Source organism: Lampetra fluviatilis, chromosome 14 (genome assembly GCF_964198595.1).
Source record: "Lampetra fluviatilis chromosome 14, kcLamFluv1.1, whole genome shotgun sequence".
Lineage (NCBI taxonomy): Eukaryota > Metazoa > Chordata > Hyperoartia > Petromyzontiformes > Petromyzontidae > Lampetra > Lampetra fluviatilis.
Window position 1 is genome coordinate 8,314,527 of NC_136288.1, and position 27,668 is coordinate 8,342,194.

General features: G+C 46.1%; 1 protein-coding gene across 1 annotated transcript; it reads right to left on the reverse strand.

Annotated features, from left to right (window-relative positions):
- On the reverse strand, window positions 1-25,688 carry LOC144935850 (uncharacterized). The gene is made up of 5 exons (XM_078862662.1): window positions 25,365-25,688; window positions 7,621-7,810; window positions 6,473-6,540; window positions 5,479-5,713; window positions 1-3,089 (listed from the first exon to the last, which is right to left on the reverse strand). Exons 1-5 carry the CDS (start codon window positions 25,425-25,427, stop codon window positions 2,932-2,934), a joined length of 714 nt encoding a protein of 237 aa, XP_078718788.1. The 5' UTR covers window positions 25,428-25,688; the 3' UTR covers window positions 1-2,931.
- Window positions 25,689-27,668: the final 1,980 nt, after the last annotated feature.

The following is a 27,668-nucleotide window of genomic DNA, read 5'->3' on the forward strand; positions in this document are numbered from 1 at the left end:
TAAAAAAAACATGTTCTAATTTTTAATTAACTTGTTTTTATGTCAAGGTTCACTGAATTCGCAACTTGCTAACACTCCTTAATAACGTACAACATTTCCACATGCAGTTTTGTATTCACGAAAGCCAAGATTGTTTTAACATTTTAGAAATCCAGAGACTCAATTATCAATGACAATTTTGGTACAATTTATTTTCATCTTAGAAACACGACGTTTGAAGTACAAAACTTTCAGTGTCTATGGAAATCAAAAGAGAACATATTTATTAGGCTATAATAAATGCTTACATTGTGAATATCCTTTGGTCTAGTATTAAATTAGATCATATTAAGACTAGGAATGTATTTTGTACAAAAAAATGTGTACTTTAATATTCAATGCACCACCAACTGCACATATGAACATTGCTCAATTGTATCTGCTCGTACTGACCCAGGATTGCATGGTGAGTTCTACAAATATGCTCATTTGCATTCAAATGCACACAAACTCTACCATCTGTACACACAAAGCAACATATCTGTTGTTACATTTTGGTGTATTTGCATCAGTACCTCAGCATGTATCACCCATTCAGTAAATGTGTGAAACATACGCCATCATGTTCACACACACACGTGAGCCAAAAACTATGTTTGTAGCGTCAGGTATGGAAACTTGCTTAATATACTGTCACAGCTGAACATCACTCACAAAACCTGCACTTGACAATGGCACTCCCTGTTGTGTACTTCTCAGGCAGGTGACATTCATCTGACTGGAATGTTGAGTTTTTTTTTTAAATGCCATCAACCTACACATACTAAAATTAGCGATATTCTTCAACAAGACAATCATACAAAGGCAAAACAAAATCATTGAAGCTCTGAGAAAATATTCAGTCTTTGATTTAAATGCACTTAAGACACACCCCTGACTTATCTTGCAATATATCCTTAGTAGAGAATTTAAATATTTAGTTACAATGGAAGCCTGAGACGCATGAGTAGCATGAGTAGACGAGTATGATCGAGTATGTTAATTTGAATTAAGTAGCTGGTAGGATCTACCTGTGCCAAGTCATGTTTGAGTGTTAAATGTTGTCCCAATTCATCCCTTTAACCCAATGGACAAGTTAAAATGTGTGACCTTAGGTTGCACACAAAACGTTTGGGCTTAGTTGCACAAAAACATCTGCAGGCGAATACATTCGTTTTGCGAAGTATTCTCACGGTGACTTTGTTTTCATCTCAGCATGTTTTACTTGAAAGCAAGTTATTCGTTTTAAACGTCAACAAGTCCAAGAAAACAAGGCAATGCACCCCTTTACGGAGTATTCTTTGTTTTAAAACAAAAACGACTCGTGGTAGTTGCAAAGTTTTCAAGAAACTTTACAGAAGTTGTAAAATTCCCCAGGGTTGATGTAAGCTGTTGGCATTTGCACAAAAGCATGCAGTCATGTGGGGGGGGGGGGGATTCTAAACGAAACACGCTTAAAGACAAATTCTGCACAACAGCTATACAGCACGTGCTGTGTGTTTGCAAATGCCAAAGGTTTACAAACTCCTGTCTCCGATATGTAACATAGCCTCTACGCATCCACTGGATCTGCTCATAAGACAATTGATATTCGATTAAACAGTTCTCGAGAGATTACCTACTTAATAATCACAAGTACCTATTACTGCGTCTGCATACATTGCAGTGTTATTAAGTGTATTTTACACAAATGTGTCGAAATAATAACTCTAGGTTTTGTTTCACTTGGGCTGCTTAAACTATATATTTGTTTTCACATGATTGCTAATATAATGGGAACACACACATTTACAGTAAAGTGCAATCAGACGTGCTTTCGTGTTATTGGATGTGGCCCCCACACAAAACAGGTCCATTCGAGAGTGACTGTGTCCGTGACCTCAGCGTCCCTGCTATTTTGTGTTAATAAGAGCACCAACTACATTCACATCGCGGTGTTTCTTTTGTTGTTTAAATTGATATGACATTTACACAGCAGAGTTATATTCAACACTACAATAAAAACAAGACAAATATAGAAAATATAATTCTTTGCAGCTATTCAAATAATGAGAGTACTGAATGAAAACTACTTAAATAACTTTATTTTTTGTTTGTTTTTGGACACTGTAAATACCAGCTTAACAAGCAGAAATGCTGGAAATTATAAAACATTCAACATATCGAAATTATTCTAATTAAAATGAACAATCGGTATAAGTTATATGTTAAAATAATCCCTATTTACATAATTAATAGATTCCTGTATCATGTTAGAATTAAACATGTATGGGTTAACATTTCATGAAGGCAATATAAAACATCAACAAAAACGGGCCATTGTGTTAAACCCTAAATGTCTATGTCAAAGGCTACGCACAAACAATCCAGGCAACATGTCAATGTAAAAAAGAATATGGTTTTAGGGCAAAGGAATATTTATAAAAACCCTTGCATGCTACACTAGTCAGTAGTACAATGACTGCTCGTTGGCTTTATTCTTACAGGCTTGCTAGCTTATGTAAATTAGTCTTCAGTAACTGATAATGCACCTGTTTTAAGTGTTTTGTGAATCATACATTCCAACCAGTCAGAAGATAAAGTCAATAAATGACTTCATCAACACCAGTTCATTTCTGGCAGTCTTTGCTTAAAAACAAAATGTCCCTTAATCAGTCTTGTCACCTGTTGGGTCAATAAACGATTAAAAAAGCCGGGTAAGTTTCCATCCTTTTTAATGTATTGCCAACCCTGCACGATACCCTAAACACCAGCACACTTGATTCATAACCTCTCAGCAACAACAGCTTAATATAGGCTGATATTTTACAACTTGAGGAACGTGTATCACATTACATGTTCCAACTTTTACTTCTTAGATTATTATGATCGTGATGAGTTGCGGGGTTGGTTAAAACAGTCGGTTTGCGAGCCCTATGCGTAGATCTCTTGGTCGCTGGTGCGCTGGTATGGCTGGGCAGCGGGGCGCCCCAGCATGTAGCTGCCCTGGTCTTTCTTGCGCATGCGGTAGACGAGGAAGACGATGAGCAGCACGGCCAGCATGAGGCCCGCGACACCGCCCGCGATCACCGCTGCAAGCAAACACGACAACAAACATGAAAACAACGATTACAACAACGGTGACAACAACGATGACAACAACGATGACAACAAAGGTGACAACAACGGTGACAACAACGGTGACAACGACGAGGGATCGTGTGTCAGCTTTATTTTTGCACCATCGTGACCATGATGTTGGTGACATAGGAGGCACATCAATTCCCACGCCCACTGCTACTCCCAAGCACGCCCGCCACCTCTGTAAACGGCGCTCAGGGGTGACGTCACACAAATTACTTTTGATGTGTTTCCAACAGCTTCTCGTGCATCCACCACGTGGATGCTCCGTTTCATGTGGTCTTCAAGGGAGTCATATGATAACAATATATATTTAATAATATGGCCTTTTTTGTTTGCTCGTCATTGCTGACTGAGAACTATTGACATTTTGGGTGACTAATATTTGACTGAAATTTGAACTCAATGTCAGTGCTTCTGGCTCAGTCAGCAGAGGCAATAGCCCCCAGACATTTCACACGAGGAACATTTGCAATCTTGCAAATGACCCTTTTGTCAATACACTGCTGGATTAGTATCTCCCCATGCTGGTCAAGTGTGAGTTGGGAAAGTCGAGCAGCGCAGAAGTACAGCGGAACAATGAATTTTGCTGAACTGCCATCTATTGCCCACAACTGTAAGTCTGCAGCCCATAACACCTATTATCCATTGTGGATGCCCTTCCAACCACTATCCAGGCTCAAAACATGATTAGCTTCCATGAACTGATGTGATCAGGCATACGAATAGCCTAATACATAGAGAGTACAAATAAATACAATACTACTAAAATATAACTTGATGAATAGTAGTATTTGTAAAACAATCACAAGTCATTTTCGTATTTCAACGAAAAGCTGAACTGTAACATATATTCCGATATGTAGAAAGTTCTGAATGGTGAAATTGCTATTTACAATGTATGTGCATTTCTACTCCATGGTAAAGAGAGACACACTATACGAAGATATGAGGGCACAGAATCATTGTCTAAGTTGCCATAAATATAAGTGTTGTATTCAGTCGAGATTTATAAAAACACAGTCGAGCAACTCTAGCACAAGCAGTGTGGCAAATGCCGATTAGTAACGATGCTGCATAAAAGTGTAACAAAGCAAAACGCGCACTAATTGGGATAGCACTGGAGGAATATGCCAATAATATGTAACTACAAACTTCAGGTTCCAAGTCCAGTGTCTCTTTCAAAGTTATATATTTTTTTAAACTTTGAATTATAAAACAATGATTAAATACCTGACTTAATTGGTAACTGTTTAAAGCCATAATCTATTAAATTCCAGACAGCTGTGCCAAAAAGCAATTGGCTACGCCAGGGGTCGGCAACCTACGGCTCCGGAGCCGCATGCGGCTCTTTACGGGCTGCTTCTTGACGATATGTACGTATGTACATAGATGCATTGCGGCTCTTGAAATACTGAATTTTGTACCGAATTGGAAAGAAATGGCTCTTCTTGTTATTTTGGTTGCCGACCCCTGGGCTACGCTGTCTTGGTTATCACTTTAATGATGATGATCTATTACAAAAATAATAGTGGAAATCACACTACGTGGAATTATAAGTCTACGAAAACTGTAATTTGAAAGGAATTATGCTAAACACTTGACATTTAAATCAATAGGTTGTCTTGTTAGATGGTGATATATATGTTAATGTGTGACCACGTACAGGGACTGGGATAGCGATGTTACGTCTCAAAACGGAGCTAATTTCGAGAGGATGTTATTACGTACAATATTCCCTCGCTATTTCACGGACTTCCTATCCAAAATTTTGTATATCGGCGAATCACATTGTTTACGTGACAAACCTTACCAATCTTTTTTTATGATGGATAATATCGGTCATGAAAGCCTACGTGTTAAACTCGCATCTGGAACTCTACACGACTGCATCGAGAGAAGGCGAAATAGAGAAAGAAAGTGATGAGATAAAGTGATAAGAGAGAATGACGAGATACTGTTATATTTATATTACTCATGTTTATGTATTTAATAGCTTATTTATTTATTTATTCAAGGTAATTTATTAAAACGATAGGTTTACATAGGCAAATATAATTATCCGTCCTATTCACGAGCATGTTTGGAATGTATCCCTCGCGAATAACGAGGGGATACTGTCGCTAAAGTTGGAGAAACAAATCAGGGTCAAGACAAGAAGGCAATTTCGAATGACTAAATGAGCTCGCGGTGAAGGGCGTGATGCGTGCACTTGTACCACAGCACTACTGCTGCTGCTTTTATAGCGGTGTAGTTCATAATGAATTAGCAGGATTATTTTTTCCGGAGTCAAACAGATTGAAAATGTCGCTACAGAAGCATGTGGCGTGAAACATTTACCTGCCAGGACCTCGGTGCTTTCAAGGGGATTCTGGGAGCCTTTCTTCTGAGCCATGACGTATTTCTCAACTTTGTTGTCCATGTCGGTGCTGATGCGTGGCGTCTTTTTGGGAACGCTGATTCCGTTCGGCTCTTCCTCATCGTAGTTCTCGCCAAGATCATTTTTGGACTGCGTCTCATCTTCTTCCTTCTCGTCATCATCTGGGATCGTATTCAGGTCTTTACTTTGTTCCACCTGCAAGCCAGATCAAACGGTGTTCTTTATAAACACAATAAGAAGATTATAATTGACTTAACTATTCAAAATCCATCCGCATTTTCCCCTTCAACGAATGAACTTGGAATTCCAGTTTTTACGTAATAGTTTTTTGTGTGTTTTATAATATATATGACCTCACTCTCCAAGCTGATGCCTGGGTGCATACGATATTACAATGTGTACTGTATTAAGGAACAGTGTTATGATTTTTCATGCTGCCTTGCATAAAACACGTGCTTGCAGTTTATATTTTGGATTATGGGAATAAAAACAAGAAACACCAAAGATTGTCCGATTACTCCACCAAATAATCGTGGTGCTCATCTCTGTTGGTGGTTCTGAGCGAGCAGTGTAAATTGCATAAGGAGAGGTTGATCCACTGGACAACCTATTTTTTCCTCCCACAAAGTGGTAGCATTTTACCAAAACTGGAGGGGATGATGGGCTAAATTAATCACCGACTAGGATTCGGCCACCCGACTAATTTTACAGATTACAGAGAGACGTGTGTGGTTTGAATGGCTCCGACTGTTGCAAACATGGCTTCTTGAAGGTAAAAACTATAGTTGAATGTGGCACTTGTTTCTAGGCTCCCTATCTGATGAGATTTAATACATTCTTCCGTGTCAACTGCAGTGAGAATATTTCATTCTGCATTGCATTCCACCAAATGATTTGTAGACAACTTGCAAAAAACATTTTCGCCAGTACTTTATAGAAATCATTAAGTTATACCTGAAGCTCCTCTTCCTGTTCACTGCTGTCGGGAGTCTCATTCTCCTCCGATTCCGCATCAACATCACCTGGACATGAAAACAAGCGAGCATAATTTCAATTAGTCAAGAGAGTCGTGCACTAAAACATTAATTTCTGCACGATGATCAGTTAATGCATACGGAAAATAAACATTGAGGTCAACTAATGTGCCTTCATAAGGGTAGTTTCCACTGATATTCAACATAAAATGGCCAAATTTCCACTAATTTCTGCACAAATGGCTGTGTTTGTTTTGGAGGAAAATAAGTTTTTCTGAAAAGAATAACCTCTCATCTGACTTATAACTAGAAAGGAGCTGTGAAGATAGTTAAACTATAATGCAGTATGTGTTAAAAAAGTGTACATATATCTCTAAACATTTGGATTAAGTCGAATGGTTTATCGCTAAATACCCACGAGGCGAGTACACTGAACAAAATAAACTTGGAGAATCCAAATGAAATACAGTACTGTACGGTAAGTATATAACTGGGGGTGTAGTACGTTGCAGCTAACAGATAATATATAACGCAGAACACCCACACATCAGAGTTATATTAGCAATATTGCATCATGTCTTCTCATTTAGTTGAAACTATAAAAAAGCACAGAGGTGAACAGAGGGTGTGGGGATATAATAAACCAGCTCCTTGTTTCAACTGCTGTGCTGGGAGATCGAATTGAACCCGTGACATTTGTATTGGATGTCTGGTGTGCTCACCCATTACACCACCACCAGTATCTCTACATTTTGAAGTTGCTGGGAATACAATTTGATTCACAGCAATACACCTTTGTCTGTGCGTGAGTGACTGTGTTACGCTTAGTCCTACAAACTGGGCAACCTGAGTTAGATTCCCGCTCACAGCAAACACCTGTGACAATTATCTGAACTGTTCATGCCCCCCCCCCCGACCTACCAGGTCGACTCAGCCTCACATGAGTACCTGGTGTAGTGCGTAAACATCACCACTGGGGAGATAAAGGCGGCCGGGCATGGTGTTGGCAACCCACCCCCTTGTGTGCCGTGCCAGCCTTCATAGGTGCTCGCTAACAGCCCTTGCCCCAACGGTCCGTTCAGGCTATGCGGGGGAAACTTAGTTTTTTGTTGTTGTTACGTTTAGTACCTGAGCCTGAGCCAGACCCCGAGCCAGAGAAGTCATCATCTTCACTTGAGGAAATGCTGCTATCTTCGTCATCCAAGGTAGATTCTTCCTGGTCATCCCAGGTTGGGTCTTCTCCACTTGACATTCCCGAAGACTCATCCGTGTCGATTGAGTTTTGGGCCAAGAAGCGATATTCGGTGGCCTGGCGTCTCTATGAGAGAGCACACGCACACACACACACAAGACCTTCAATTCACTTGCTCGTGTGTATTTATGGTGATTACACCTTGTACAGCATTGACAGACATATATTTAGGGGTAATACAAGCAATCTTGCTTTTATTGGTCAGCAGTAATATACGAGCTTTAGAGAGACACATTGGCAGTAATGATAAAGCTAAGAGTGAAGATACCACAACTAAAGTAACCATTAATGCATAGTGATGATATTAAGGTCAACTCAGTTAATTCCACCGTCGCCACCACACCTCACCCTCATTCTGTCAGGCCAGTCAACGCCTGACTTTCCTGGTCTGCTCTTTAATGTAGCCCAACATCTGGTTTTGGATTTATTCCTTGGTCAGTCTTTTCACTGTCACTAACCTGCCCTCCATCCTGCACGTGGTCCACCCATCACCACCTCGTTTTACATTCCATTTACAACACTGTCTTTCCACATCTACTCCACGCATTCCAATTGCTCATGACGATGACATTCCAAGCATTCCTCTGCAATAGTGGATGATTTCAAGTGGATAAAGTAAGGGATTCTTAAAAAAGTCAAGTTTAAGTTTATATTGCATAATCAGCTAAGAACTCAAGAGACCATGGTGTTCTCCCTTGCAAGAGTGACCTGGGGCATTAGTCTGCTAGGAGGGGACAATGATCGCACATGCCGAGGGGTGATGATATTTGCCACTGATGTGAATTGGCCCCTATTGAGGCTGGGTCACTGTGACTGTATGTTAAACACTCCGTCAGCACAACAACAAAAAAACACGACGTGTGAAACATCTCTGGGGGGGGGGGGGGGTACATGACAAAATTCACGTGATGGCAGCGATCTCATGAGGTATGATTACACAAGGTTTCTAAGCATGCTGCTCTGTGTTTTTTGCACTTTGCATTTTTAAAGCTATGCACTCGTCTATTGTATGGAATTCGTTGAACCATCCGCATGCTCTGCTTTAGCTCTGTATTGCTAATGACATTTTATTAATTTTTATTTTACCAATAATACATTATTCAAACCGATCATAACAATATCTTCAGCCTCCCACATCTCAATAAGCATCAGCCTTCCACCTCTGCTACATGTTGATGTAAAGTGTTGATTCGACTTTAATGCTAAAACGACTGTTAAAAGGATTTCTGGGGGTACACGACAAGCACAAGTTTAAGAGCAATCATATATATTGAATATGCTTTAATGCACATGTCACTTTAAGGTGTTACTGCATTAAAGTTTAACATTAGGCTCGTGTATTTGATTAATTGTTGGCATATCCCAGTAAAAATGCAACCTTGGGCCAACGTTAGTTGACGTTTGGGCGAACGTTGGTTGACGTTGTGCCAACGTTGGTCCGATATCAGCAAACGTTAGCCAACGTCTGCACATTTGCCGATTGGCAAATCGGAGTACAGTAATAATTACGATAAATTGAGCACAGAACAAGGCGTGCTGCATTCAATTGATAGATCCTTCCACTTCTATTTCTTCAATTCAACCCAAGTTTCACCTTGATTTGACAGTTGATTTCATTTCGATCCCAAATGCTCTCAGGGTCACTATCCAACTTAATAGCCGATGTGTGCTTAGGAGGTTGTGTAATGAGACGTCCCTAAATAAATTAGATGTGCAACCTGTTGTTGCCAGTATTGATCGATTGGTACACAAAGATTAAAATGAATGTGATTGTCATGTGCTTTTGGTAATGATGAACCACAATGTACACGAACAAAAGTGCATAACCCACAGTTGGTTACAACAGCGAATTCCCGTAGACAAAAAAATATTATATTTTGTAACCTAAACCAACAAATGCCATAGGAACTAATCATACTTGGCACAAACAACGCAAAGCATGAAAATACTTAAGTAAAAAAACACCACCTTTTCCATTTTAAAAGTATTTCTTTTAGTAGTTTTCTTACATTACGGACACGGGTTTTTTTTAAGCTCTGAAAGGACATCTTCTTGACTGGGCCAACTGCGGGTACTTTTCATAAAGCTCCACGGATCGTATTACAAGAAACACTGCGATGGCAGTTGAAAAGAAAGGCTTCCGGGAACCACACAGCACAGATGTAAGTGGGAAATTTACGCCACAGTACAATGAGGAAGAGGGGATTTCTCACGGCCCAAACAGGAAGACCGCAGCGACGTAAAGGAATCACTGTTCATTCGTTTATAGTTTATAGTAGTATTTTAATTCACAAGGCGGCCACGAGAGCTTCCTCAGCTTGTTTTCCTTTCACTGAAAATTATCAGTAGGTTGATGTACTTTTTTGGTAATCGATTGTCGGGGTTTCCAGCGAAATTTGAACAATCCAAACACAAGGACCAGGATGTCAGTTTCTCTTTCACAGCTTGCGGTTAACCGCATCTCTTACTTAAACACACCTGTTCTAGCACACGCCATGGTCACGATCACTGCACGAGTTCAAATGCCCTCTGATGTTGATTACTTCACAAATTGAGGGCGCTTTATAATCTACTGTGCATACCATGTGAATACTGTAGAGTAATTCAAAAACAATGCACACAATTATTTGAGGGTTAATTGTTCAGGGGCTCCAATTAATCATGATTGGGTACCATTTGGTGCCAAATGTTAGTGGTAAGCCTTGTAGTTAAAGCACCCTCATTTTCTCCTTCATGCATTGTAAAAAAATACATTCCTGAGCTGTACACGTGAAATGGGACGTTCAAAGCGAAGCCATATTTTCCCCGCCTGGGGGTTACTGTGGGTCGATATATTTGAAACGTGTGCACACCCATCATGTGAAAATACTTAGCGTTTCCCGGCAGCACCTAATTAAATATATAAATCACACAAACTTACAAAAAAAACTAACCTACCCACAAACAGGCAAATTACACTACAAGGTGCTGTTTATCTTGAAAATGACCAGTTCATGTAAAAAGCTGATTGTGCTTTTTCTTTGTCAAATCAGATTCCACGTATACATTGATCGCCAGGGATCATTTCCTGAGGATGACGCCACAAAACTACTTTCGATGGCTCACCAACGGTCCACCTTATAACACCCAACAGATGCCCCATCACATGCTGCCTTTAAGGGAGGCGCTGCCATGGCATCGCCATCCAACCAAGGCCCTCAATGCCGGGCTTTGCCCAACGAAGTGCACAATAGATTGTATATGCGGTTATTGGTGACCGAGCTGAGACCATCTTCTCACTCTGCCTGCGAAACTGGTTATCTCTGATGAGGAGCCAAATCCAGAACCTCAGCTGTGTCAACTGAGTGCCAACGTGAGCCTTCATCAACCTGACCACCACGGGATATATACAGTATATATGTAATAAAAGACTCGGACGCTTCTCTCTGTCCTGTGTCCTTTATTTGGGTTCGATCTCTTTTCCCTCACGGCACTCCCCTATATACTCTCTGCTCTGCAGCCCCAGGCTGCTGTCGCTCACGTAGCCCAACTCCCTCCTAGGAGACCCGCTGCTGTCTCGTCGCGCAGACCCCTGCTGCCAAACTCCTCCCTTGCAGACCCGCTGCTCTCTGCAGCCTCCTCGCTGCTCCTGCTGCCCGGGGGTCGGTCACCGTTGGCCGACGGTGCCGATCCTCGTGGTCCGGGTGTGTGGCGATCTCGCCACTCTCTCTCTCACCCTTCGCCCTGCGTGGCCTCACACTTTCCCAGTCTCCGATCACTCCCCACTGCTTCCGGTTACCCCCCTTATAGACCTCTACCCTCTCCCCCACGTGACGTAACTCCTCCCCCCATGACGTCACTTCCGGGAGGTCGTTTACGCCCGCATTACACCACCCTCCCCCGTAGAGAAAATCCAGCCGACCTCGGCTGAACATAACTCCAATAAGCAATGCGAGCGAACACGACCGAATACGAAAAAGGACACAGAACACACCATAATATACCGAAAGAACAAGAACACAACACAATAATTAACGAAATGTGAGGGATTTCGAGCGGGTGCGGGTCGCCGGGCCGTCCCGGACGGTCGGTGGCCCTCCCGCCGAGCGGGAACGTGGCAGGGTTTTAAGAGCGACAGGCTGAAGTTCGTCTGTCGCTATTGGAGGCCTGGCAACGTCCCGGTCCCCTATTCTCGAAGGCGCAGCATCAGAGGCGTCCCGCAATCGTGTCCGCGGCGGGGTTGGAAGGGCTGCGGGCCTCAAAGGTTCCGCAGCCGTGGTAGGCGCACCCCGAGCTGAGTCTTCTTTCCCCTGCCGTGTCACGGCCGGCTCGTCTGTGAAAGGCACGACAGGCGCTCTAGCAAAGTCAGCAGGCACAGGCAAGGGCGAGTCGGCAGCAACAGACCCCGGCAAGGCAACCTCAGGAGATGACGCATCCGGTCGAGGGGCCACGTATGGTTTCAACCGAGATGTATGGACGAACCAACGCCGAGAACCAAACTGAACATGCGCCGACTGTGGGTTGGGAACCTCGATGAGGCGAACCGGCCCTTGCCATGGCTTATGTAACTTAGGAGAGGTACCTGGCCGCACCTGTGGACAATGGAGCCAGGCCAGGTCCCCCGTTTTCCAGGGGCATTCCCCTTTTGAACGTCGCGTACACCGCTCGTTCCGAGCCTGGGCTTTGGCCGTAGCCATGCGAGCCCCTACCCGCGCCTCAGTGACTCGGCGAACGGTGTCCTGAATATAATCAGGAAGAGGCTTGACAGGTCCCCTCGCTCCGGTTCCCAACTGTTCATTAATCGGCGGTACGTTTTCACGACCGTACATTAGAAAAAACGGCGAATATCCTGTAGCCGCATGCGGCGTCATCCGGTACGCTGAAAGCACCCCAGGGATATGCAAATCCCAATCCGATTGTTTTTCACTAACCGTATGGCACAACATGGCGGACAGGGCCCGATTAAGCCGTTCCACCATACCATCCGTTTGTGGGTGGTAGGGAGATGTCTGTATTTTTTTTGTACCCAGAGCCGCACACACCTCCCCCAACAATTTAGAGGAAAAATTCCGGCCTTGGTCTGTAAGGAGCCTCTCCGGCGCCCCTTTGTCCATAACATACCCAAATAGAAAGGCGTCTGTGATAGACGCCGCTGACTGGTCAGGCAAAGGCCAGGCCATCGGCCAGCGGGAGAGGTACTCCACCCCTACCAGCAAATATTTATTTCCCCTAGCGGATGGCGGAAAGGGTCCCAAAATATCTAACGCCACCAACTCATTAACTCGAGACACCTGAATAGATTGTATCGGCGGCACATATGGATGTTTAGGTGGCTTACGGCGGGCACAAACGGGACACGCGCGAACGTGCCCGACAACATCCGTCGTCATGCCGTGCCAATAGTAGTCTCGCTGCAGCGTCACTAGCGTCTTCTGCACCCCCAGATGTAAAAGCGTGTCACAATGCAGAGTCCTAATCAATTCGTACCGCAATGATGCCAGTACAACAAGACGCCAGCGTTCCTGCATCCCTTCCCTCCACATCAGCAAGCCATCACGGAGAGCGGTTTCCGGCACGCCTCCCGCACAGAGTCTCCCACTCCCCTTCACAGGCCGCTTACGTAACGTTACCAAAGAATCATCCAACATTTGTTCCCGAATCCACACAGACCTCGGGAGATGTAGAATGCCATCAGCCGGTCCCCCATCAGCCGGCCCCGCATCAGCCGACCCCGGCTCAAGCGGAGCTTCAGGCACTTCGACTGCCAGCGCGACAGGCTGAAGGGGGTGCTGAATCGGGCCACACCTATGCGTCCCCGACGCACACGCGCAAGGAGAGCGCTGCGGCAGCCTGGAAAGTGCGTCCGCATTAGCGTGACGCACTCCCTTCCGATGGTGAATTTGGAAGGAAAATTCTTGCAGCGTGTCCAACCACCGCGCCAGCTGGCCGGATGGTTGGTCCATTTTAAGAGCATACTGCAAGGCCGCATGATCCGTGCGAACAATAAACGAACGACCGTACAGATACGGTCGAAATTGGCGGAGAAAAAAAACAATAGCCAAAAGTTCCCTGCGAGTGACGCAGTAGCGGGTTTCAGCGGGAGACAAAACCCGGCTACCATACGCCACCACGCGTTCCACACCACCTTTGGACTGAGATAACACCGTCCCAATGCCCGTGTCACTCGCGTCCGTATCCAGAATGAAGGGATGTGCAAAATCCGGATAATCCAACGTCGGTGCCGTAGCCAATAGATCGCGTAGGCCTCGAAACGCCGCCTCCTCTGGCGGTCCCCAAGCAAATTTGTGTCCTTTACCCGTCAGGAGATGCAAAGGCCTCGCGATCGTAGCAAAATTTGGAACAAACCTCCGATAATATGAGGCGAACCCCAAAAACCGACGCACATCCCCCACCGTGGCAGGGGTTGGCCAGTCACGGACGCACGCAGTTTTGTCCGGATCTGTGGCCACCCCGTCCGCACTGACGATGTGCCCCAAATAACGCACGGAGTGTTGCAGTAGGTGACATTTCTTAGGCTTAAATTTCAAATTAGCAGAACGCATCCTGATGAACACAGCCTCCAACCGCGATAAATGCTCGTCAAATGTGCGGCTGAAGACGATAATATCGTCCAAATATATAAGACATGTCTCCCACTGCAACCCCGTTAATACCAACTCCATCAACCTCTGAAAAGTGGCAGGGGCCGCATTCAGCCCCATCGGAAGACAGTTAAATTGGAATAACCCCTGCGGCGTACGGAAAGCAGTCTTTTCTCGCGAGGACTCGTCAAGGGGAAGCTGCCAGAAGCCCGAAGAGAGATCTAGCGTTGAAAAGAACTTCGCCCCCGACAAGGCATCGAGAGAGTGGTCCATACGCGGCAGGGGATACGCATCTGCCACCGACACTTTATTTAATTTACGAAAGTCTACACAAAATCGCAATTTGCCATCTTTCTTCTTGACCAAAACAACAGGTGCGCCCCATGGGCTGTTAGACGGAGATATTATGTCCGCAGCCAACATGTCATCCACTGCCCCTCGAACATGCTCTCGCTCAGCCGGACTCATCCGATGCGAGTTCAACCGAATAGGGGCAGCGTCCCCTGTGTCAATATGATAGTAAAGCAACGAGGTGCGTCCTAAGTCCAAATCGTCGGAGCTAAACACATCAGAATAGCTCGATAATAATTTACGAATCGCACAACGTTGTTCCCCGGAAAGAGCTGAATTCTCCCCACACAATTCAGCAATCCAGCGGTCATCTGCAGCTCCAAGGCCCGAGACACCTCCAACAAACCCCTGGCCTGACAGATCATCATGAGCTGTAAACGCAGCAGTGGCATGTGCCACAACGGTACCCGCCGGCACACACACGCTTTCGGCACTCGCGTTAAGCACCTGCAAAAACGCCTGCTGGTCTGGCCGAACAATAGTTTGTGCCCCAACCAGCGCCGATCCACCCGTGATGGTGGCGGACGGCGACAACAAAACCCCAATCGCTCCTTGACGACCAGGTACAGGCTTCCGATAACGCAAAGGAATGAGAATCTGTGAGCCAGGTGGAATATCAACAGACACTTCGGACAATGCCTGCACCTGGGCGACAGGAGCAGGTCGCCCCCAGAGCGACGGCAAAAACGCAATTTTACGGCCTTCCGGTAATTCAATGCAGTTCTCATTAATTCTAATTAGAATGGGCATTTTGGCCAGAAAATCGGTCCCTAATAAACAAGGAACCGCAAGAGACCTCGAAATTAACACAATTCCCGAGGCCGACACTCCCCCGATAGCGATTGTAGTGTACACCTGGCCCACAATGCCCATGCTACCCCCGTTCGCAGCGACGCAGAAAGCGTAAGCCGGACTCACGGCCTCTGGTGGGATGTTCAAGAGATGGAATATTACATCCGAAATAATGGTCGCGGACGCTCCGGAATCTACCAAAATCCGTACGTCCACCCCTTGTATCGACCCAGGTACGGTGGACGAACCGGTAGCGGCCGCGACGACCCGCCGAGCCAACTTACGCCACTGCGTTACCGAATGACAAGGCGCAGTCAATGGCCTCCCGTTATTAACAACACCCGGATCGCATGACAACGGTGATGAGTGAGGTGTCAAGCCTTGCCGGGTGTCTGGTGCGCACCGACTTGCCTGTGCTGGCGAATCCTTTCTTGGAGCGGCCGCTGTCGAGGCCTCCTGCTGGGGCGGACCCGGGACGCGGGCCCAGCAGTCCCTGGCATATTGGCCCTTACGCCCGCAGCGGAAACAGTCGATGTTGTTGCGCCTTGCTGCGGGCGCCCCGTCCCGACGCGGCCGTGTCGGCGGCGCAGCCCGCGGCCCCGGCCATGGAGCAGCGGCAGCCGACAGCTCCTGCGGGCTCCTGTCGTCCGGCACATAAACTGCCTTCTTGGGGTCCCAACCCACGGCTCCCCCTTCGACGATGGGCCCCCCCGTCCACGCCGTAACTTGCTTCTACCGGCGCAGGTTGAACTGGGCGTCCAGACACTTAGCCGCAGCCCGGGATGTGAGCTTCTCGTGACCGCACACCGGCATGGGAATGCCGAGATCCCGGGACAACTCCAGCATCTTCCCCAGGATGAGAGGTTCCAACAGGTCAGGCTCCATCTCCGGGTATGCGGCCATTGCCAGCTCCAGTACCGCGCCCCTATACGCCACCGGAGACTCCTCGGGTGCGCGTTGTCGTTGCACAAACCGGCGATGAGCATCATCCGGCGGCTCGTAAGCGTCTGCCATTTCGTCGAACACACCACGCAATGTTTTCTTCTTCGCGGCTTTTATAGAGCGAAAGAATCCAACGGGCTCGTCATCAAGGAGAGTCGGAAGAACTTCTATTGCCTCGGCGTCAGTCCACCTCGCCGAGCGTACCGCTGCCAAAAATCTGCAGGCGAACGCACTCCAATCGCCCCCGATGGAGAATTCCTTGACAGTCGTTAGGTGACGACTGCGACTCCTTGGCGCGCTCCCTCCAGGCGCTGACTCATCCGGTGGCATGTTCAACATGGCGTCGCAGCGTGGTGTCGACAAGATGGCGGCCTTCCGTCGCGGAGGGCCCAAAATGGCGGCTTCCCGCCTTTCGTCTTACGCCACGCCCAAGATGGCGTCTTCGTGCCGCGTGGCTGATGGCGTCGACATCGAAGACAACCCGGGCTCCTGCGGACCACCAACATCTCCTTCCGACGCTGCCCTCGGCGTGACGAGCTCACACAACTGTGCAAGTACGTTCTTGAGAGTTTCAAGTTGCTCCGCCATCTGACTCCATCTTAAATCCGCGTCATTTGGTGCAGACTGGTCCGCCGACGCGGCGACATCTTGGACCCCCGGACCCGCACTCGTCCCAGCACGGATCTCCTCCTCTGCCGGAGTCGGGTCCACCGCAGGAGGAAGGTCATCGTCGTCGGAAGATGAAGCCGACGCCGGAGACGGAATATTCTTTTTTCTCAGTTGTTTAGCCATGCCGACCCCACTTCTGACACCAGTGTAATAAAAGACTCGGACGCTTCTCTCTGTCCTGTGTCCTTTATTTGGATTCGATCTCTTTTCCCTCACAGCACTCCCCTATATACTCTCTGCTCTGCAGCCCCAGGCTGCTGTCGCTCACGTAGCCCAACTCCCTCCTAGCAGACCCGCTGCTGTCTCGTCGCGCAGACCCCTGCTGCCAAACTCCTCCCTTGCAGACCCGCTGCTCTCTGCAGCCTCCTCGCTGCTCCTGCTGCCCGGGGGTCGGTCACCGTTGGCCGACGGTGCCGATCCTCGTGGCCCGGGTGTGTGGCGATCTCGCCACTCTCTCTCTCACCCTTCGCCCTGCGTGGCCTCACACTTTCCCAGTCTCCGATCACTCCCCACTGCTTCCGGTTACCCCCCTTATAGACCTCTACCCTCTCCCCCACGTGACGTAACTCCTCCCCCCATGACGTCACTTCCAGGAGGTCATTTACGCCCGCATTACATATATAAAATACATTAATGAGAGGAGGTAAAAAGTTGATTAAGCTCATCTATAGCTCACATTTATGTAGACGCATGCGGGTCATACCAGCCTGATTATGTAACACAAATTATGTGAACAATTGCATGCTGCACACTCTGTCACTGTCATGTCCAATGATGCACACCTAATTATGAGTGACTGACACTCATCATAGCGATTTTCAGGTTGGGCTGCAGCCAAAATACTTTCTATTCATGAGTTATGCAGATTGAGATTTTTTTTATTCAAGCTATTCTTTATGGTTAAACACAGCATGACTCTATGACCACTTCCTATATTGTAATCTGGTCCGATAAACAAGGTACAGTACTATAATTGGATTGTTTTTTTTAATTGTTGACTGAAAAATATTAGAGTGGTGAACACTATCTTCATTTCATCAATTAAACATATGGTCTAAAAGAAATGCAGTAGAGACAATACTTGAATTGCTTAATTATTGTAAAGCTAAACTTAACCCCAATTTTTTCCAAATATCTGGACAGGACCAACGAGAAAGAACTGTAAACTCGGCGAAGTTTACCCTACATCAGTAAAAAAAATCCTATTGATCATTTATAGTACTGAAATTACCATATTTACTGGCTTTACTTTATGTATGCTGTATAGACATAGATGCGTTTGATTATAATGTCTGCACAGCGTACAGTACGGTACATTAATCGTCTTAAAGTGAGCACTGGACAACCAGTGTCATACACTGCAGCAGTACGTTCCCCAAAGTTTTAAAAATATCCGATTACATATGATGGCTTGTGCATCTCATCTGGGAAACAGCTCTGGCAGGCAGTAACACATTGGTGGGCTAAGTACTGTGTGTAGTCGCTACAGAGTCAGCTTATGCCAGATATTGTGCAACAAGCCAATGAGTCTCGTGGTTTCATGGTTATCTGCATTCAACATCAAGCTAAATATTTCAGCAAGAAAATACTTGAACACTGTGCCAAACAAACTAAATTGAAAGAGTACACACGCCTCATCTTAAACACACTCTGAGAATATCAATGTCCCGCCATATCAAACAAGAACATGACTCTAGTCATCTCTGTTGGAAATCTTGAGCCATTGGTGTAAATTCCACATTCCTATGGTAGAGTCCATCCTCTGCAATGCAAAATAGCCGTTTACTTCTCAGAAGAAAATGGAGCCTCACCAAAAGGGGCTTATTTTATCAACCTGGAGGAATGATGGGCTGAATTGACCCTGACTGGAATTAAAACTCACAGTCTCAGGATTTGGAGCCCTGCTGTTCTTTCAATTGTAGGCTATATCCCAGAAATGGGGTGGGGAATGTATAATGTACAGTACCTAAAATAATTATACTGCAGCAATGTCGTGTGTGGGAAGCCCCTCTACTCATTCACATACATGAGTTCAGTATAAAAAAGTAATAGCGTTAACAGGGACTTCCCTGTTCATCATATGCAGATAATCATTTACGGAAAGAGGCACTTCAACTCTTGATTTGATATTCATTGTTCCAGAACGGTAACATATTTGGCAGTGGTACAGCTGAATTTATAAAAAAATATTGTCAAATATATTTTTACCGATTCACTGCTAATGCATTATTAATTATCTTTAAATAGCACAGCCTATTAAAACAAATAGGTGCCACTCTCTATCCACTGCTGAATGAAGTCATTATTATTGTGACATTAATAACGGAATAAGTTCACACTGGGTTCTAGTGGTGATTAAAGTGTAACTCACCGCCGATGATAAGAATCAAAGAACCCATCTGTCGAAGGACACAAAGCTCGCCTTCAGCAGTCAGAATTATGGTGCAAGAAATGCGGTTGCCACAGAAATTTGGAATTTTGCACACAGAGGCCAATATAGCCGTGCCCTTCTAAGACAACTGCGGCTCAGTAGTACAGGGACACCAGAAAAACATCCCCAGACATATTTATTAACTGCTCCCACCCCAATCTGTGCCCGTGCGTTTACTCTTTTTCTTCCCCTCCATACACAAAAAACACACAACCGCCATTGACCCTGTGTGTCCACACTCCACCACACCCACCACCTATGCATATACTGAGCGCATAGTGTATTTCACGACGGTGCACGGTACATTACACAGGGCGCAATGTGTGTGAAACTATACACTGACGCTGCGTGTGTAGACAAATATTAACTCGGCATGGCAGGTGTACCAACAACACTTTACTTTTATGATGCCAGCGATAAAGGGCTGTGTGACCCCTGTAACAATATGGGACAGCCAAAACTGGGGCAACTGTCCGTGAACAACCATTTCGGCTGAAAAATAGAAGATTACTTCCCACCCACCCCCCCCATATATTACATTCAATGGCTTACCAGCTCAAAGTGCATTCGCTCATGCAATAGCTCCAGGCTCCCTTTTCATCACCGCCAGCGTATTGAGCACACAAAGCCAGCGAGGCTCTGAGACCTAATACTCGCCACAACATCTCCATCTAATAATAATACCTCGAATGACCCATTTCAACGCTCTGCACCTTTTGTTTGTAACCATGTCAAACAGGACCCATTGTTATGAAGCCTTACAAAGTCGAAATTTTCACTTTGTGGTGCACTCTCTCTCTACCGTAGCTTTGCTTAAAATGTAGTTCTGTGCTTTTGTTTCCCAGTCACATTTGTATTTGGCATCTTAGCACGAGGTGAGCGGAGGGAGAACATTGCACGCAGCAGCACTACATGTTGCGCACACAGCGGACAGTGTACACACATATGCAGTATTTTGAAACCAAAACGAGTGCCTTGGAAGTGTTGTTACAGCGTGATTTGCAAACCTAGCTAGCAGCTTCACTCCTCCCCAGCTCACTCCGATCACACTGAAAGGCGAGTGTTTCTCCCGTTGGCAAGGGTTGTCATAGGGACCGGGCCTGGTTGTATGCGTGGTAGATGTTCCTGGTGCGGGTGTCACGAAATTCTTTACAAATCGCTGAGGATGCTGTTTGTTCCTCCTCAGTCCGTGTTACTGTCTTCTTAACAGTGATAGGGGGTTTCTCTGTATAATTACGGTGACAATGACGGTGAAATAACAACTCTCCATGTGAGCTAGTTTGTAGTCCTGAAGCTTTCGTGACTGCAGGAATTCATATTCTTGGGTCTTTCGGTAAAGTCACGTTTGCTTGTGTTGCGACCGAAACGTCGTGATCTATTATTATTTTCTGCCTACGTGACTTTACCGAAAGAACCAGAGAGTATAGTATTCACGTAGATAGGTTCAGAGAAAATATAAAAAAAATAACAAAAAAAACCTGGACGTTTCGATCACAACACAAGCGATCATCATCAGGAGGCAAAAAATAAGTGTTGTGATCGAAAGGTCGTGTTTTTTTGTTATTTATTAAATATTTAATTTGAACTTATTTACGTGACTTTACCTGAAAGACCCAAGAATATAGATTGTACAGTGTTGACTTTGGGTCTGGAGAACGGCAGAGGGGTAAAAGAAAACGTGTTTCAACAAGTGACACGGAGCTTAAGAATGTACAGAAGAAACAGAAATTGCATTCCATAACACAGCCTAAATAGGACCACCCATACGTGAACCCCAAAGGAATATTTTTGTGGCTTTCATCCAAAAGCAGCTCAGACTTGAAGACATTTTAATAACCCTTGAATTGATGTGGTCGCGATATTGTTTAACCACACTGTAAACAGGGCTTCATCCCAGTGTGTCCACGTTGGCTCGCAGCAACATAAACTTATTTCTTAGCTCACTAGGTCAACTGTGGGACATGTGGCTCACAGATGCCAAAAACATGTGCCAGCCAACAATTGATGAATTAGATGGAGAAAAAAAACCTTGAATTTAAAAGCAACCAGCGCAGATGGGAAAAGGCACTCGGTGTGTTTTTGCGGTCACACAAAAAAACCCAGCAGACACTTGTTTTGTGAATTTATAAACTTGGAAACATATCAGTGGAATATATGTGAGGAATGTAAGGCCAGTTGAGTTCCAGACACGAGTCAGAACATAACAAATAGCATCACTGGGTGAGCAGTATAGCATTCACAGATGATGATGCGTGCCTGTGCATAGCCACAAAATCCTTTAAACTGAGCCCACAGTAACATTTAGCTTACATGATAGCTGTGTTTACCATTTTCTCTGAGGGGGAACCCCCCTTCTCTCCATGAATGCGTCATTGGGGGCATTCCCCCTGCCACCTGCACTTCCCAGTAACATCACAGGCAATTGCTGTGCCAATACAAGCTCCAACGCCAACGAAATATATCTACAATGGGCAACCCCAAAAACGTCCGCAGACGCTGCACCTATTTTTCACGGATGTTAAAACCAGATAAGCTTCGACTTCTTTAGTTCCACACTGAGACGTGCTCCGATTGACCATGACGACAACAAACATGGGACAAGTAATGCTCACCGAAGATACGCCACTGCAGTGTGCGTGCCTCTGACTGATGTATTCGTGCCATTGCTGCAGTGAGAGGTACAATATTACTCCCACGTTGGCAGTGTGAGATGGGCACCGTGTGTTAATGTATGCCTATATTTTTTTAAAATAGCCAACATATTACTCACATATAACCCATACCACCCAGTCGATGGCAGTCGATGGCACACGCGTTCGATCTCTGTGACATTCAGTCGTTGATTAGATAAGCATTATAACTCCCGAGGAAATTCCTCAGCCAAGTGTTGACCTTCAACACGCAGGGGGTTGGCTGATGTTATCTTTGTTAGTTATTTAAGGACACACCTCTTAATGTGTGCACAAACTACAGTGAAATACACAACGGCACTTTCGTGTCCTAGCACGTAAATGTGTCTGTCTCTGCCGAGCGGGGCGCTAACACAGCGGACAGGCCACATGCAGGTACGATCTCTCCCCTCCTCCCCCGAGTTCAACTCCTGTGCACCCTATGAATTCTTAATCGGATCCTGCCATCTGCAAAGATTAATTAATGGACATTGCCACAGCTACTGGTGACTTGGGCCCTTTGGGACAACCCCCCCCCCCCATAATCCCGCCACCCTCATAAGAGGATTTTGCTCCCACACGGTTTTTTATATGTCTTTTTTTATTTTTGAAAACACACTAAGAGCAGCTTTTGCATTCCACATGCTTCTTAAAGCCTGGTGACAAACCAGTACACATACGGTAAGGGGTGGGCGACAACTTTATACTTCTAAGTAATAACTTGCACGCATCTTGCCCTGCAAAATGCTGGTTATTAATAACACGTGCATCTGTAAACGGATGTGGTTATATTGATTTTGTTATTATGTGATGCTTGCCAGTGTTTGCGATATTGCTGATGTGGTCCACTGTGTTTACATGTAAATGTTGTACTATTTTAGGTAGTTAGCATCTCGGCCACTGAGGGGGATGATGATGATGTCGCGTGAGTCCACGTGTGTTGTCCTGTGGGGGGGGGGGATGCCGGGGTCACCGGTGACGGCCCCTACCAGTGCCTTCATCTCTCACCACACACACACACCACGTTATTTTGCAACACTGGGCACCCACGCAGAGCAGGGGTGAGTCAACCTGTGTGTGGGTGGTGGTACACTCACTTCAGGCTGAGTCAACCTTGGTAAGGATCAGAAATGCACTTAGTGGGGGTGGGGGGGCACAGCGGGGAAGCCCCCCCCCCCCCTAAAGAATGTAGAATTATAAATAAAGTAAACGTATTCCTGACTGGTCACTCTTGGTAGGAATCATTCAATCTGCCCCCCTCCGAAATGTTTATGTGCGTGCGCCACTGGTGACGATCATCCCCACCTACCGAGGCTGATCGTGTAGGAACAAATCAAACTCCCTCTGTCCCACCACTGTAGTGATGTGACTTGTATTCGTGAGATTGTAACGACACGGTTCTGGAATAACGTCCCGTGACAGCGTAACCTCTTGAAATGACCAACCAAGCCAAGGTACGCTGAGTAGGCGTTTGTGTGTAAATGTGACGCTGTCAGGGAGTAGGACCCAAGCTCCCAAGGCAAAAACGTGAACACGTTCCAGAGGATCGTGCCCTTTGCACTCAGCTGTCAGACTTGGACCAAGGTGGCGCGAGGCACTGATTGTCATGTACATTATGCATGACGCAAGCCTGGTCACGTCAATAACGCAGAAGCCAACTTTTTGTCCGTGTAAGTACTTAAATACTTTACACAAAACCACACAGTCAGCATTCAAAAACATTTTCTTCATCCACTGCTCGATTAAGGCTTCCGCTATACACCGTGTCGGTCTTGGGGGTTATTTAACCATACTTCACCACACTGATCAATCCGGATTAGTGATGACGGGTGGTGTATACACCAGGGCCGGTTTAGATATCACTCACCACTGATATTATTCATGAAATAAAACTAAATGATTGCTCGGTCCATAGTCCAGTGCGCTAACCACCGCATCTCCTCTGTATGTATGTCGCAGTGATTTGTTTGGCACCCATACCATGCATTCTACGAAAAAGTCATTCAATTTTTTTGCGAATGGCAATATGTACAGGAGCTCAATGGCAATGTCGATGCCTGATAGAAACGAGAGTGCTTGCGGGAGGTACGTCCTCCTGTATCTACAACATTGGAGCCGCTTCACAACATGCGCCTACAAAAACACCGCTGCCGCTCACTGGCAAGGCTCCGTGCCCTGTGGAGGCAGAGAGAAGCGAGCGAGCGAGCACGAATTTACAACCGCGCAGTTTGTTGTGCCAGAAACTAGTCATGCGACGGCGTTTAAATGGTGTAAACTCTGAATAAAGGCCCCATAAAAGCAGCCAGTCTCCAGCAAGAGCAATCCAAGCGCAATGTGGCGAACTGTTCTGTGAAAAGTCAGCTTAACGCGCGCCCGTTCACAGCGAGTCACACACGACCACGGCTACTCCTGTCCATGGGACCCCCCCCCCTCCTCCATCCCTCACGTTGCCAAACACCCTCCCGGATTGAGTGATGCGTCGTCAGATAAGCGGTTGAACTCCAGGCACACACACACAACAAGAGTTGCTGGCTATTGGCTACGGGGACTCGATCGCAAGACACGTACGTAATTGTATATACACATGCGCGTACAGAAGCTAAAAAAAAACACATCACGTGTTCAAGTCCCAGGTGTGTGCGTGTGTGCGCTTGGGTTGACGTGCGTGCGCAAAGTTGAGGGCAACTTGTTTGCGCAGCCACAACAGTGCGCGGACTTTGAGACGCAAGTCGTAACCTCAAGACAACAACACAAAAACGACAACAGCCAAAACCACCACCATCACCACCCCCACCACATTACACGCTGCTGCGGGTTTTTAACGGCTAATTTTCGGTCAATTTTATCACTGCCCCACAGCTTGGCAATTCGGGTCTATGTCATCATGAACACAGGAGCAGTAACCCTGCCTGGACTGCTCAGCTCCCTCGCAGGAAGGGGGGGGGGATCCTGTCATTTGGTGGTGGTAATTCCACGTTCCTATGGAATGGACTAATTTAAATTATAATTACATGTTACTTCAAAGTTACTTGATGATTTTTTTTCACACAAAACCGGATGGGAACACACTTGGCGTGCATTACGCAAGACATTGTTTGGCATTAAACAGCGCCGTCCGCGATGGTGATGATGACGCCGACTTTGTCCATCTCTGTACTGTAAACGTGCGAATTATAAAAACTCACCGTTTCTCCTTTGGCCATCGTCGTCAGGCAAGCCAACACGAGGAAGCACACCTTCCACATCATGATAGGTTTGTCGCTTTTATAACAATAACAAAAACAAGCCTTTTCGTTGTTGTTGTTGTTGTTGCGGCAACAACGACCAATATCACTCGACAACAACAGAATAAAAGAGGCGAAAACGAGAAAGCAGAGACGCCGGGCTCGACAAGGGCTTCCACAAACAGGTGGACTAAGCAAGAGTGAAACGACGCGACGTGGACGTCTTCCTTCGTGTCCCCGCTACCTGCGCTCGAGACTCGACAGAATGCGGCGCTGCGTGAGCGCGTGGGGCTTATATGTCCCCCCCTACGGCTTCCACTGAGTACTGACGTCAGCACAACATTGCTGGGCGCTGACGTGCACCACCACCCCCTCCCTCCTCTCCCTCCTCCCCCGGTACCACAGACCTCTGAGCAAAATGGGAATTTCCACAGGGCAGAAACTGCGAGTTATTCCGCCACCACCGCGAAACTCAAACGCCCTACCGGCCGCCGCTCGTGGATGAGCATTGCTTTGCTTGCTAGCTGTTGTTTGCCCGTGGTGGCCTTTCGCTTTGAGGCGTGATCGCCAAGGTGTTTACCGTGCCATGAACGGGCTTTCGCTATCGACATTCGAGTTTCTCTTAACGAGGGAACAGAAAGCGACCTGTTCAGTCCCGGTTTTCAGTGTGTAGGCAGCAATCCGTACGGGGGTCAGCTTTCGGCCTGTGGGAGGAACGGAGAAACTTGATGGAGATCCACAGCGCCTGCAGTCGAGAGATTTTGAGTCAAGGGTTGGTGGGCCACGTGTACTTGTGAGACTAGCAACGCCGCTGCTGCAGTGGGTATCCTCTTTAAAGTGTGGTGGGTTTTCTCCGGGTACTCAAGTTTCCAGTTACATAAAGAACATTACAATATTAAAAGTTGAATTGTCCAAACATCTCGAATGTAGGACCCTCCCTAAATAAGAGTAATGAAACTCAGTATTCACTGGATACATAATTATGGTTACCAACCCTTGCTTATACAGGCGGTGGTGGGTTGGTGGTCCTCAGCCGGTGATGGGAATTTCTCGTTCCTGTGGCAGGGACCATAGTATCCATTAATTAGTCAAAGCTGATTTGGCGCACACATGATGGTACTCGTGGGGTAATGATTAGTGGTATTTTTAGTCGACGGGGAAAATTCCTAGCCATAATCACCATTATCAGGTCACAGTGTCATCATCATCAGCCATGAAGGTCTCTTATCAATCTCTCACGGTCCTATTATGATGTTACAATCCATCTAGCACCTGTGAACGAGCTGATTTTTTGCTCCATTTCCACGGTGTACATATTTATCGGGTCGTCTCTTTTTCCTCTGTTGGCTGCCACCCCAGCGTTAGTCTCGACCACCTGCCGTCATTCCTTGCAGCGACGCATGTCCTGCCCATGCCGCACTTAACAAAGTCACAGTGCATCCCTGCGTGCTCCAGTGAGCAATGGGTGACATTCAGCACATTGGTGGCCCAGATTTAGCCGTTGGAGTTCCACATCATTCTGGCGGGGGCCATTCTGTCCTTAATGCAACTGTTTATCACACAGTGGTACTACAGGATAGCTACTGAGCGCTATTGAGTGAGATGTAGCATATATATGTATCTTTGCATGTAGTTTTGGACAGACTAACTAATCGATTATATTTGTATGACTGCATTACAGCCGTTACTGCAAGATTAACTTGTAAGAAAAACATTATTTCGGTTGAAATCAAATGTATCTGCGTACAGCACTGTACTGTACAGTACTGTGTTATGCTACATTTATAAATGATTGCAGGTTTCAATCATGTCTAAATAGGCTACATTCCTTTGATGTTTATGATTTATTTTTTCAAAGGAAGCCTGGCCTTAGTTGTTACATATCGCAGTAATAATTTACAGCCCTATTTTAATCTACAGCTCGATGGAGATCTTTCCACGGTGTGTCTGTCACGGGGTTTGTACGACCATACTTCACCACGCTGGTTAGTTCCGAGTTGGCGAAGGGGATGGAATGAGGGTGGGAAGAACCTGTTCAGATATATCTGGCCACTGATGTTAGCCGTAGGCTGGGAATTGAACTCTGGTGGCTGGGTTCTAAGCGCAGTGCGCTAACCACTCCACCACCACTCCAACCCCAGACGCATACGAGGAGTTTCTTGTAGTGTTTTTTTTCATTACTGTTTAGTCGGGGATAATTTCACATACAGTATTTGAACTGTGGAAATGGATTACCATTGTTATTTCACAGGGTATTTAACGTCA

Coding starts and splice junctions, on each gene's coding strand:
- LOC144935850 (XM_078862662.1), bottom strand. CDS start 25,427: ATGATGTGGAAGGTGTGCTTCCTCGTGTTGGCTTGCCTGACGACGATG. Junction 7,811..25,364: donor CGATGGCCAAAGGAGAAACG/GTGAGTTTTTAT, acceptor GCTCTCTCATAG/AGACGCCAGGCCACCGAATA. Junction 6,541..7,620: donor GGGGTCTGGCTCAGGCTCAG/GTACTAAACGTA, acceptor TTTCATGTCCAG/GTGATGTTGATGCGGAATCG.